At 43.2% G+C, this 14,025-nt stretch overlaps 1 protein-coding gene across 1 annotated transcript in view; it reads left to right on the top strand.

Annotated features, from left to right (window-relative positions):
• Window positions 1–14,025, top strand: part of LOC124620053 — a 123,364-nt gene that overhangs the window by 24,723 nt on the left and 84,616 nt on the right. The window contains exons 2-3 of the mRNA XM_047146720.1: window positions 1,040–2,935; window positions 13,322–13,531. Of these exons, the coding sequence (XP_047002676.1) occupies window positions 1,040–2,935; window positions 13,322–13,531 (2,106 nt within the window). The remainder of the gene's footprint in view (window positions 1–1,039; window positions 2,936–13,321; window positions 13,532–14,025) is intronic.

Genomic DNA, 14,025 nt, shown 5'->3' with positions numbered 1-14,025 from the left:
TTGGCTCCGATGTCGACCAGTTGAGTGGTACCATGTGGGTAAAAAGGCCCTCGCAGTAAGGTGGAGTAAGACCGTTGCATTGGACGGAGATTCTGTTGAAAAGTATTGTTTTGTAGCCAAAAGAATGGGGCATAATATGGCATATTGGAATCACGAATAAAACCAACCCGATTTTAGGAAAAAAATGTGCGGCATTACTTATTTAAGGGGGGTAGGACGTCAAACGGGCCGACTTAGAGCAGGAGAGGCATCACAGGACATTTTAATTTTCCACTGTCTATACTTTTACAAATAAATTCATAAAACTTTGTCAGCATGACCAGGAAGGAGTCAGAATTTACAATGACAGCAGTGGAAGTTCGAAAACATAACAAAATAATTTTTTTTACATGTCAAAATTTCAACATTTTTTTCACTTACTAATGGCAGCATTTGTTGCTATAGGTACACTTTTCTTCATAAGTAAGAGAGATTCTTGGATGAATTTTGCACAGCATACAAACCATACTCAAAGGTGTATGAAATTCTAGAATTTTACAAATCTATAAAAAACAGTGGTAAAAATTGAGGCAATTAACTAGAAAATTTGCGTTTTTTCTAAACACGAAGTTTAAAATATAACAGCTCATTCGATTTTTCATAAATTAAATACATTCTAGAGTTTCATACACCTGTAAGTATGGTTTGCATGCTGTGCAAAATTCATCGAAGAATTTCTCTAACTTATGAAGAAAAGTGTACCTATAGCAACAAATGCAGCCATTAGTAAGTGAACGAATGATGAAATTTCACAAGTAAAAAAAAATTATTTTGTTATGTTTTCGATCTTCCACTGCAATGAGTGTGAATCCTGAATCCTTCCTGGTGATGCTGACAAAGTTTTATGAATTTAATTGTAAAAGTATGCTTCTCCTGCTCCAAGTCGGCTCGTTTGACGTCCTACCCCCCTTGACGCCCCCGTCAGTTGTTGTTATATCGTTCCTGACGAGATGGCAGCCACCGTATTAAAAGCCATATTTTTTTCCCTTCTTTGTTTCAGAGATGCGCCGCGTCAGAGCCACTCGTCGCCCCTGCGTACGAGCCGTGTCGCCGCCAGGGGAGTGGAGCAGTCGGCAACACTGACCGCTCTTCGGTGCTGCGCACAGTGACGGCTAAGCAGACGACAGCAGCGGATGCCGACAACAGCCGGGCGGTCGTGATGTACGTCGGCAGAGATGGGGACACCTCCCCGCCGGGGTCGGCCCCACGCGCCGACGACACACCGCCAGCGGCAGCGGAGACACCCGCAGCGCTCGATCCACTGCTGTTACTGTGCCGGGCGGCCCAGCAGCAGGGCTACGAAAGCTTATCGGAAACTGAAGAAAATGAGCAACAGGTGGCCGTGGGCCCCGAGGTACACTTAGGAGAACCGTCATTCGCAGATACTTCGCCAGAGAGCACAGGCGCTGGGCAGTACGGAGAAAGTGTGGACGGGCTTCGCGAACTGCCCGTGGAAGAGCAGCGCGAACTGGCCGTGGAAGAGCACCACGAACTGTCTGTGGAACAACAACACGAACTGACTCTGGAAGAACACCACGAACTGCCCGTGGAAGAGCAACACGAACTGCCCTCGCAACAGCATCACGAATTGCCCGTAGGAGAACCTGTCCAAGAGCGCCAGGAGCTGCCCGCTTCGAATACAATCCCGATCGCGATGAGAGTGAACGGCTTGGAAGTGAGTTGCCAGTTCAGGCAGCTGGACCTTACAGGAACAGCCCTGCTTCCAGCGGACGGCGTCGCCGGCCAGGGCGCCTTGACGGTGGCCGTCGCCCCGGTCTACGAAGAGTCGGGCGTCCCCCAGCCGCCAACAGAGAAGATCATCTTCCTGTACCCTGATCCGTCATCGGTGTTCGAGGCGCCAGTGCCGCAAGTTGCCGTCCCCGCCATCGGGGAGAGCGACAGCAGCGCCCTGTGCCAATACAGCGGCGGGGAGGCGCAACAGCGCTCAGAGTGGCAGCTCAAGGCGATCGAGTTCAACAACCCGGACAGCATGATGGCCTGCTACGAGAGGGACGACAAAGCCGAGCCGCCGGACAGCGGCAGGGACTCGCCGTTTTTGAAATGCTCGGTGCAGCACGGCAAACGCGCGCTCCATTTGGACTGCGACTTGGAGAAGTGCTGCAAGTCGAGCGACGATCACAGCTACGCGGCCCAAACACTGTCGGTCGGCGATTCCACCGCGCAGCTTTCCGAAATAGTGGAGGCGTCCCCGTCGGTCGCCCTTCAGGAGCTAGCGCCGACCGAATGTCCTCAAAATGCCGACGGCGAATCACAGAAACCTGACGAAGAGGCAGATGTAACCATAGCTACCCCCGATTCCACTGGAGAAACTCTGACAGCTGGAGCACAAGCTCACCTGCCTGAAGATCCAGTCCGGGAAGAAACAGTGGTGTGTACGTCTGAAGTTCAGCCCAACAGTGACACTACAGAAAGCGACGTCAACAGCCCTGCAACGGCTGCACCAGATGCAGTCGTGACCACAGTAACCTCACAGGACGGAACGGCAGGGGAGAACTTGAAAACACCAGATGACAGATTGGACGACTCCGCGCCGAATGACTGCCATACGAACGGCGAAGTGAGGAATGCCGCCACGGCGCCGATCGGAAGGCGAAGAAAGAACCCGGTGCGCCGTCACATCCTTCCCGCCACACCGCCCGTCGGTCGCAAACCCGTAGGCAGGAAACGCGCAGCAGCCGCACCGCCAGAGGCGGCCGTCGTCAGAAGAGGGCGAAAGAAGCGCGCCGCGCAGCCCGACCCTCCCGAGGAACCAGAGAAGCAGCACGCCCGAGCAAACACGTACACCGCCCAGGAGCCCATCCTGCCGGAGCAAGTTGCCAATGCCGCTTCGGAGAGACCCAACGGAGTCTCCAACACCGGTTCTACACTCAAAAGGGTAAGCACGAATAACTTCGCAAGTTCTCCTAAACGATTTCACGTTCCATACGTTCAGCAACTCCCCTTCATAACAGTACGTACAGTAATATTGTTCGTAAAGGACAATTTTTAAACACTTGGGCGAAGAATCGCACTAAGAGTCTAATACTTTTCTTGTCATATATTGTGACCGATAACCAGTGCTGTTTTTCTGGGAGGAGGCGTACCCCTAAACTTTTTCGTCGTCAAAGTAATTTTTTTACGATGCTGAGAACTTGGAAGAGTGTCAAACATTTATTTCACGGACGTAAATTTTTTATTTCCTTTTTTCGTGTTTGTAACTGCAATACGAACGATACCAGTGTTGGTGGGAAAAGCGATGTCACTGATTTTTCAAGCATTTCGAAGCTCAAATGAAGCAGGCGATACCGAGAAACACCCAAACAAGAGAATGTGGTATCGAACACTTCTGTTTACATCACCTCAAATGAAGTAGGCGATTCCCATCAACCCCTGAACAATAAAAGAAAATGGTATGATACACTTCAACTGACCTATAATACACCTCAAATGAAACAGGTGAGTCCAATCAACCCTCCGACATACAAATCAATACAAGGAAATATTACCGAACACATATTTTAACCTATGTAATATCGCATATCCGTTTAGCACGATCATCGCCCACTATTACCGGGCGAGGGCACTACATGCTTGTCGAATAGGCTGCCAGCGATTCAGTTGTCGAGAACGGTTGCCGCAGCTTCGAAATGGAGTCAACTGAATAGTCCGATACCTTTTTTTATTTTATTTTTTATTTAGACATGTTGATGACGTCATGGCTAAAAGCAGACGGGTGTTATCCCATGCTTCTGTTATAAGTAATTTTCGCTGCATTATATCCAATGTCGGAGTACCCTCAAACTTATTTTTTAGAAAAAAAAGCACTGCTGATAACCATGTGCATAGGTGGAATACACACTGGCCGTCCGGCAGGCCCCGAAAGACTCCCACACAAACAACTTACGAAGGACAATAATGCAGACGGGCGGACTTCGTGGCTCATGCGCCACTTGCCTTTATATAAAAACAAAACAATCGACTGCATTATTGAATTTGATATTTACAAAATAACAATTACGAGTCATGAAATAATTTTGGTTACATGTATCAAAAAGTAGGCCATGTGTTGCCCTATGAGTTGTAACTTATAGGACAAGTTTACATGGTTCCACGCATAATGCCAAAGAATATAAAGTACAATAATATAAATTAAATTTTAGTTAATTATAACCCAATTACTTTGAAAAAAATATAACGAACAGTACTTCGGTTTGCTCTCAAGTGGAGCTATCATTTAGGCGACCATAATGAATAAATGTTGCAGCCTTTCAGAAATAGGGAAGAGGTAAATTTTCAAGAATATGTGGGGGCAACATGACTGCACAGTTCACATCACGAAATTTCAAAGTTGGATTATTAACAAACGCCTTATTCCCCTTAGTTGCTAATATGAATCGGGTAGTATATTAATGTGAAATTTAATCTGAGATAATAAAATAATTTGTACTAATTTTTTAAAGGGCAGTTTACTGTGGTATCGCACACTTCAGTTTACATCACCTCAAATGAAGTAGGCGATTCCCATCAACTCCTGAACAATAAAAGAAAATGGTATGGTACACTTCAACTGACCTGTAATACACCTCAAATGAAACAGGTGAGTCCAATCAACCCTCCAACATACAAAACAATACAAGGAAATATTACCGAACATATATTTTAACCTATATAGTATCGCATATCCGTTTAGCACGACCATAGCCTACTATTAGCGGGCGAGGGCACTACACGCTTGTCGAACAGGCTGCCAGCGATTCAGTTGTCGAGAACGGTTGACGCGGCTTCGAAATGGAGTCAACTGAATAATCCGATACCTTTTTTTTTTATTTTATTTTTTCTTTAGACATGTTGATGACGTCATGGCTAAAAGCAGACGGGTGTTATCCCATGCTTCAGTTATAAGTAATTTTCGCTGCATTATATCCAACGTCGGAGTACCCTCAAACTTATTGTTTTAGAAAAAAAGCACTGCTGATAACCATGCACATAGGTGGAATACACATTGGCCGTCCGGCAGGCCCCGAAAGACTCCCACACAAACAACTTGCGAAGGACAATAATGCAGACGGGCGGACCTCGTGGCTCATTCGTCACTTGCCTTTATATAAAAACAAAACAATCGACTGCATTATTGAATTTGATATTTGCAAAATAACAATTACGAGTCATGAAATAATTTTGGTTACATGTATCAAAAAGTAGGCCATGTATTGCCCTATGAGTTGCAACTTATAGGACAAGTTTACATGGTTCCACGCATAATGCCAAAGAATATAAAGTACAATAATATAAATTAAATTTTAGTTAATTATAACCCAATTACTTTGAAAAAAATATAACGAACAGTACTTCGGTTTGCTCTCAAGTGGAGCTATCATTTAGGTGATCATAATGAATAAATGTTGCAGCCTTTCAGAAATAGGGAAGAAGTAAATTTTCAAGAATATGTGGGGGCAACATGACTGCACAGTTCACACCATGAAATTTCAAAGTTGAATTATTAACAAACGGCTTATTCCCCTTAGTTGCTAATATGAATCGGGTAGTATATTAATGTGAAATTTAATCTGAGATAATAAAATAATTTGTAGTAATTTTTAAAGGGCAGTTTACTACTGAAACTGTGTGTAGACATAACAGTATAAAGTCCAGAAAGTTAAAAATTCGAGCTAAAATGACCGCTTCAGAGGATGTTGACACGAGGAAGGATTTTCAGATAGGGATGTGAAGGTAGTCCCATTTCAGCGTGCACAAGAAAAAAAAATTCCGGATTTTTCCAGATTTCCCAGTTAAAAAATACGTTTTCCCCGGTGAAAATACACTTTTTCCCGGATGAAAGTACACTAAACCTCGGGAGAAGGTAAGTTTTTTTCGTGTTAGGTGACAATATTTTTCCCTCGGAGCTGTAAAACTTTCTACTTTTTCATTTGTAATACATGTCTACAACGGCGTAGAATTTCCCGCACTTCGGGGAATGAAACCCAACGAAAAACAACGCAATTTTGGAAGACCTTCTTTGCGCGGCAACATGTACATTGCGGCGTACCTTCGTATTACGAAAGTATAAATACGAATTCCGCTAAATACATGACGGTAACTTCCGAAGCACTGAGATCGAGACTGGACTACGCGATGCGCTTTTGTCATCCAGTCATAGCTCATATCACGTGATCTCGCCAGCCAATGACAGCAGATATTCAAAGAATAGGACATGTGATGTAGGTAATCTAGAGCACTTGCCCGCGAAAGGCAATGGTACCGAGTTCGAGTCTCGGTCGGGCACACAGTTTAAATCTGCCAGGAAGTTTCATATCAGCGCACACTCCGCTGCAGAGTGAAAATCTCATTTTAGCAACTTCACAGTTAAGCAGCGCGAGCATACAAATACGAAAAGTTAATAGTTTAAATTAATTATACATGCAGTATAGCTATAATTGTATTAGTCGTAAAAATTTTTTGCTGTTTTTCCCGAAGGTGTGGTTAGGCAGGATCTTGAGTACAGCTTCTTTCGCAGCTGCTGAATAATTCTGACAAGCACAATTATAAATTTCATTGCTGTGCACCGAACATTTCGTGGGTTACCTAACTGAATAAATGTTCCGTCGTGCATTGCACAGTTTGGAATCTATGAAGGAAGTAAAATAAATATGAATAACTAACTTCGAAGCTTGCTCTCTTTTAGCGAGTGTTATCCTCTAAGATACATCAAACACATAGTAAAATTTTAAAAAATTACATAAATGGATGGTTTCTGCGTTTTTTGAGTGGCTGATCCCCAAAGTGTTAAATTTTGAATGAGAGCCTCAAGCTCCATGAGATAAGAAATTTATCCACACATAATATAATTCATCCTGAGAAAAAGGAAATTTACTTCGAAAGTAACTTCTTTTTTAAAAAAATAAAAAAAATACTTGCTTCGACTAGGGTGGGGATGAGCGAGAGGCACAGTGCATGCTATTAATTGTGTGTTGATGGGCAGGTGATATTTGCTGCAGGCGACTTTATTTCATCCTGAGAAAAAGGAAATTTACTTCGAAAGTAACTTCTTTTTTAAAAAAATAAAAAAAATACTTGCTTCGACTAGGGTGGGGATGAGCGAGAGGCACAGTGCATGCTATTAATTGTGTGTTGATGGGCAGGTGATATTTGCTGCAGGCGACTTTATGTCCACAACCACAACTACAGCTATTCACCTCTTACAATATCGGTTGAGAGCGAATATTAAATTTTATATTGATTTTTAACATATGTTTTACGGTAGGGATTGTGTGTGGTGACATAAAAATAGAAAATAACAAAAAAATGACGCTACATTTGTCATTGCTTAGTTTTGTAAGGACCTGGGAGGTACTAAACGGTACATTACGGGACAGTTGATTTACGACTCTCTTCTAACGTACAGACGTTTGCTGAATACTGTCGCTTTTCTTTAATAACAAGAAATTACTAGTAAATAGCAGAAGACCCGACCTTTTGCAGACAAACTTGGTATATCTGCCCAACAAAGCAGAGTTTTGTTCACTACACTTTCGGCCAAATCAGTGAATGTGGAACGTAGGAAACCTATACGGAATGTGAGAGCTAAATTATTTAACGTACCAAATAAGTCACCCCAAATGTCGCTTGAGGAAAAACCACACAGACGAGATGATTAATCGTCAAAAGCAATAAAACCGTTTTCCAGCACAGAAGAAACCAATTCCACAATTGTGCCAAAAATCCTCAACATTCGCTTTTGAACTAAAAGTAGTTACATTCACAACAATATTCATGTATTAGAAGGTCGAGTGAAGTGTAAGAATGGGCGAATCATTAGACTTAATAAAAAAAATTTTAAGGGCCAATGATAGTGAATGTCATAATAACAGTTGACAACAGAAATATATGCTTCTCAAGCATGAAATTATGTTTTTGTATTTTCTTGCATTCAGAGGAGTTAGCTGCAAATATGTACATATTCGAAAGTAACAATATTATGAAAAGGCTGGTTGCTACTCGCCATATAGCGGAGATGCTGAGTTGCAGATAGGCACAACAAAAACACTATCGGAAAATGAACTTCGACACACACACACACACACACACACACACACACACACACACTCACACTCACACATCTCTGGCTCTTGAGGTCACACCAGACTGCGATCATTGTGTGTGTGTTTTATCTCCGACGAAGGTCTTGTCGTTCAAATTTTTTGTTGTGCCTATCTGCGACACAGCATCTCCGGTTATAATTGGTAGCAATGATCCTTTTCATAATATTGTTACATTCCATCCTGAATTTTCTATTGTTGATATTCGATAGTATTTCTTCATAAATAAGTTGCAGCTTATGTCGGTGAATCGGTGTGGTTAGGATGTTTTTAAATGTATTCCACGATAATTCACGTCTTCCAGTAATTTAATAATACATGGAAAGCAAAAATGTAACAGCTATTTCGTTGATTAAGTTGAAAATAACTAAAAACAATCGTTATCCTTACGACGCATGTGATTCTGATTTGCCACCGCTTGGAGCGCTAGTGTAGCTCCAGCTGTCAAACGGGAACTACTTTCTCACCAGAGAGTGTAGTGAGTGTATGTATTAGACCATAGATAACATAGATTGCACATAACGTCGCCGAAACTAACATCTAAGACACGTGACTCGGGCACGAAGCTGAGTATGTCAAATGGCTCTAACCACTATGGGACTTAACATCTGAGGTCATCAGTCCCCCTAGACTTAGAACTACTTAAACCTAACTAACCTAAAGACATCGCACACATCCATGCCCGAAGCAGGATTCGAACCTGCGACCGTAGCAGCAGCGTGGTTCCGGACTGAAGCGTCTAGAACCGCTCGGCCACATAGCCCAGCTGAGTATGTCATTACGTATTTATAGTGCACAATTTATGATATTTTTGTTACAGATCAATTGTTTACTTTTTACTAGATGCAGAAGTAAAGACCTTCACATATGGTCAGCTAAGTCTTCTTTTGTATCCTACAGATAAGGTAAAGTGACGGAAACCTCGGATAAATTCTAGTGTCCGATTCCATTCATCTGCTTTGAGCAATGACATCATACCTAAGGCAAAGACGCTACGTATAATCAATCTATGAAAGCAACGGGTCATATTGTGTATGTGCGTACAAATGTAGCATACGATAAAATTACAATGAAATTCACGCAGTTATTTACTTAGTCATGAATTACATCGAAACGAAGAAGATAACGAAAACAATTAAGAACAAGAATTAAAACAAATTTTCATCTCTGGTAAGAAGTATTCTCGTAATTTATGCGACTAGAGAAGCACAGAGAACCTTTAAATTGCATTACAGTAAGGCACATTGTGAATTCATACTGTTATAAAATAGCGTTAATTTTATGTTAATTATTGAATCTAACGGGAGAAGCGCGGGAAAGTTGGGGTTTTGACTGGGGGAGAAACTAGAATGTATGAAATGGGAAAATTAAACGAATCGCAACAAATACAAAAGAGTAGCACAGAATGTGGAGAAACCGACACACTAGATCCTAAAAGAAAAGGCAGTGCATGACAAACGAATATCTACAAAAAATAAAGAGTATTGGAATCGATAACTGGAATTAACCTCTGTAGGTAAATTGCAGTTGCAGATTCCAAAGGTTTCATGATTCACATGTAAATTATTTTTGCAGTTGCTCGAACAGTCCACGGGTATACTGCCGGTTCGTAGTGTCCAACGGGCACAATATTTCGACGATCAGACATGTCGCCATCGTCAGGTGCGCTGACGAACTTCCGTACAATGGCGCACTATCGGGGAAAATCGGCCGTATATTAAAGAAACACAGAGTTAAAACCGTCTTTTGCCCGCCCAATAAAACACGGGCATTACTGGGAAATGTGAAAGATGACCTCGGTGTGAGGATGGCCGGCATTTACCAAATACCCTGTGAGTGTGGGAAGACTTATATCGGACAAACAGTACGCACCATCGAAGATCGTTGCCGAGAACATCAAATGCACGCTCGACTGAAATATCCAAATAAGTCGGCGGTAGCAGAGCACTATTTGTCAAAGAAAGATGAGATGGATTATGAGCGTACCAAGATCCTGGCTCAGACCTCTAAATATTGGGACTGCGTTATAAGGGAGACTATCGAAATTCGCACCAGGGAACATTTTATCAACCGAGATTGCGGCTACAATCTCAGTGAGGCTTGGGACCCGGCATTGAATGTAATTAAAAAGACTCTCAGCAAGAAGTACGAACTGGCGGCCAGGGCGGACGTAGCGAGCACATCGACGCTACGACAGATTCCGACGCCCACGTCTTCGCGACCGCCGGCGCGCGGGCGCGGACGGCGAAGAGTCTGGCCCGTGGGGGGAGGGGACTTAAATCGGTCGCCCGCCCTCAGGAGCTCAGTTCGTCAGCGCACCTGACGATGGCGACATGCCTGATCGTCGAAATATTGTGCCCGTTGGACACTATGAACCGGCAGTATACCCGTGGACTGTTCGAGCAACAAATACGCCGGGAGAAACTGAAGAATCATATTTTTGCAGCTATATACAATGAAACGTAATACCATTTCTACATTTGTAATTCCTCTCTAAAACTACTGCGGTGTACGAAGTGCGACAATAAAGTAATGAGACTGATGTTCTTTGCGAGATGTGGAGCACTTCGAGGAGGAGTACTAAAACCCTTCAGGCTTGCGTAGGCACAATATCTTTGACTTTGGTCTATAAGCTCAGCCGGGGGTGGGTCGGCGGGGGCGTCCCTCTCGGGTCGGTGCGAAACTCCTCCGCCTGACCCACCCAAATCTCCTGGTTCCGACTTACTCGACGAGGGTATGTGTGCATTCCTCCTTCAGTCACCCATCTTAAAAGACCTAGACGAATTCCGTCTATCACGAATAGCCCATCCGTAAGATCCCCCCACTCTCCTATGAGTCAGGACTAGCAGGCAAAGCACCATAAGTGCTAATACTGCACCCACACGTGCCTGAGGGTGGCACGTCAAGTTAGCGGCACACGATGCAACTGTTGAGTCGTGATTTGTGCTGTAGTAAGTTAATACGTGTTTGTGTGTCTCGTCACGGAAATGGAACCGCATAATATTGCGCAATGGTATGCCATTTCTTTTTGCGTTAAATTGGGTGAAAACGCGACGACAACTTACGGTAAGCTTCAGAAGGCTTTTTGAGAGGAGGTTATGTCAAGAGCTCAAGTTTTTCATTCGCATAAAATGTTTAGTGAAGGCAGAACGAATGTTGAAGATGAAGACCGCAGTGAACGACCATCAACCTCACGGACGGATGTCAACTTGTCCAGGGTGCGTGAACTCGTACGATCTGATCAAAGATTATCCGTGAAAATGATTGCAGAAGAACTGAACATCAATCGAGAAACGGTTCGTCTAATAATAACTGAAGATCTTGGTATGAGAAAGATTAGTGCAAAAATGGTCCCCAAAGGGAAACACGGAAAAATGTGGCAGCCGATCTGTTAGAGCAAACCACAGCCACCTTATTCACCAGATATCGCTCCGATCGAATTTTTTCTATTTCCAAGAGTCAAAACGACGGTCAAGGGACACCGCTTTCAAACAACATAAGATGCCCAAAAAGCTGTGACTAGGGTCTTGGAGGATATTACAGAAGATGAGTTTCAGAAATGTTATCATCAGTGGTAGAAGCGCTGGAGAAAGTGTGTGCAATCAGAAGGGAACTACTTTGAAGGAGACAACACTAAACTTGACTAAAATGGTAAGCACCATTTTTTTCACATCAGTCTCATTACTTTATTGTCGCACCTCGTATAGCAAAAACTGCACTAGGTAACTAGAACTGACCTTCTATATAGATCAATTTTAGTTACCGATTCCAATATTAGTAACTTTTTTGCAGTAGTTCAGAGGGCAATTACATAGCTGGAATCGATAATTAGAATTGGCACTATAGGAGGTCAGTTTTTGCTACCGATTCCAGCTTTTCAGTGGTTTATAATTTTGGATATTTTTGCAGTAAATCTGTGGACTACGTTTTTGTGGGGTTTCTTATTGATCTCAGAACTACTACGAAAACTAATAAGTATTGTAGGTACAGCTTCCAAATTTTTCTCTTTTTCATAGTAATGAAGATAGTAATACCATATGCAGAAATCTTTTAACGCTTTAGTGTAACTAGAATTAACCTATATAGGTCAGTTCGAATTACCGATTTCAGTATTTTTTAATTTCTACTTTTTCTCAAATTTCATTACTTGTGTAGATTTAACAATTAGTATTAAAAGTTAACGGTGATTCACAATATTATGACTTCACCATGCGCTATACTGTATTGGATTTAAAGGTTCTCTGTGCTTTTCTTACTCGCATAAATTACGATGATTATTTTTTTAGACTCGTATACTCCTCTTTTGCTATTTTTATATATTTTCATTACCTTTAATTCTTGTCGGTACAATTTGTGGCCAAGTAATTAATCACGTGAACTGTGTAATTTTATCGTACGCCACATTCGTTTGTTCATGAATCAGTGTTTTGTAATATATTACGCTACCTATCGTGATATCGTTCCGGTGTCGGTACTAGATTAAGTCAGAAAACATCTCTGCTAAATTTGTGTAAATACCTGACATTATGCACATAAACGAATTTCCATTCTTACAAAAGCTTCCTAAGCATTTCAGACATATTGTGGAATCGTTAGAAAACTAATGGAAATTAGCATATGGCATCATTGGCCGGGAGGCCCCTAGTCGGCGAGAAAACTAATGCTGCTTTCGAAATTGTTATTTTGTCTTCTAGCCCTGTGGAAGTGGTGAAGTACAAGATTCACAGTGCAAAATAAAATAAAAAGTATACACCAAAGAACAGTCATTTTGTCGCTTGTTAAAAGAACTGTCAATACGTTTCAACTTGACCACGTGTAAAAACGATTACCACTGCTTTATTATCAGGAATTTTGGAGAAATTAGGTTAACTGGACTACTACATATGTAAGAGTAATACTACAGTTCGTTGAAGTGTCAAAATCAGTACTTGATTTCAGCTATAAATCAGAGAAACTGTAACTGTCAGCTCCACTTCACACAGCATGTAATTGTAATGAATGGAACTCAGCTTTCTGCCCCGCGTCACGTGACTGAGATGTTGGTTTCAAGCGTTAACTCGGTCGAGATACGGGACATGCGCGGTGTGTGCTATATATGGACTATGTGTTAGGCAGTGGTATTGCTGTGTGATCTTTTGTAGACTTTGTAGTCTCTTGTAGTCACGAGTCGCTGTCTGTGTTTTCAGGGGGGAGGACGCCGGCGGCGAGGAGCTGAGCCCGGCCGTCGTCGCCGGCCTGCTGCAGCACTGGCTGACAGCACGGTGGACGAGGAGGTGGCAGCGGTAGCCCGCGACACGCACCGCAAGAAGGGTCTGAGGGACACAGCGGCTCGGCGCGCTGCCGAGGCCAGCGGCCGCTGTTGCGTCCGGTGGACGCTGCAGCCCCTGTCCGGACAGGTACAAACAGTGCAAAGCTATTGATCACGGGTGTAGGCTACAATGTTCCGGGTGCAGTTGTGGAGTTAAGATTGCAACACCGTGGACGTGGCATGCAGTGAATGTGCTACTACGTGCTTGGCTATGCAGAGGTTTCAGTTCAACTCTGAGTAACATCACCAATGTAACTCTTCAGGCTTTCCCAGCGATCTAATCACATATCGGGTTGTCGGGCGGTCTGTCAGATATCAGCGTGGTACTTGCACGATATATCGCGCAAGTACGATGCTGAGAAGAATGCCCGATGACCCGAGTCATCGACAACACCGACACCGAGATGTCGCAGTGGTTAGCACACTGGGCTTGCATTTGGGAGGACGACTGTTCAAACCCACGTCCAGCCATCCTGATTTAGATTTTCCCTGATTCCCCTTACTTGCTTCAGGCAAATGCCGGGATGGTTCCTCTGAAAGGGCACAGCTGCCTTCCCTCCCCATCCTTGCCTAATCCGATGG

Source organism: Schistocerca americana, chromosome 6 (genome assembly GCF_021461395.2).
Source record: "Schistocerca americana isolate TAMUIC-IGC-003095 chromosome 6, iqSchAmer2.1, whole genome shotgun sequence".
NCBI lineage: Eukaryota > Metazoa > Arthropoda > Insecta > Orthoptera > Acrididae > Schistocerca > Schistocerca americana.
Note: the sequence above shows the minus strand (reverse complement) of the source record. Positions and strands in the feature narration are given on the sequence as shown.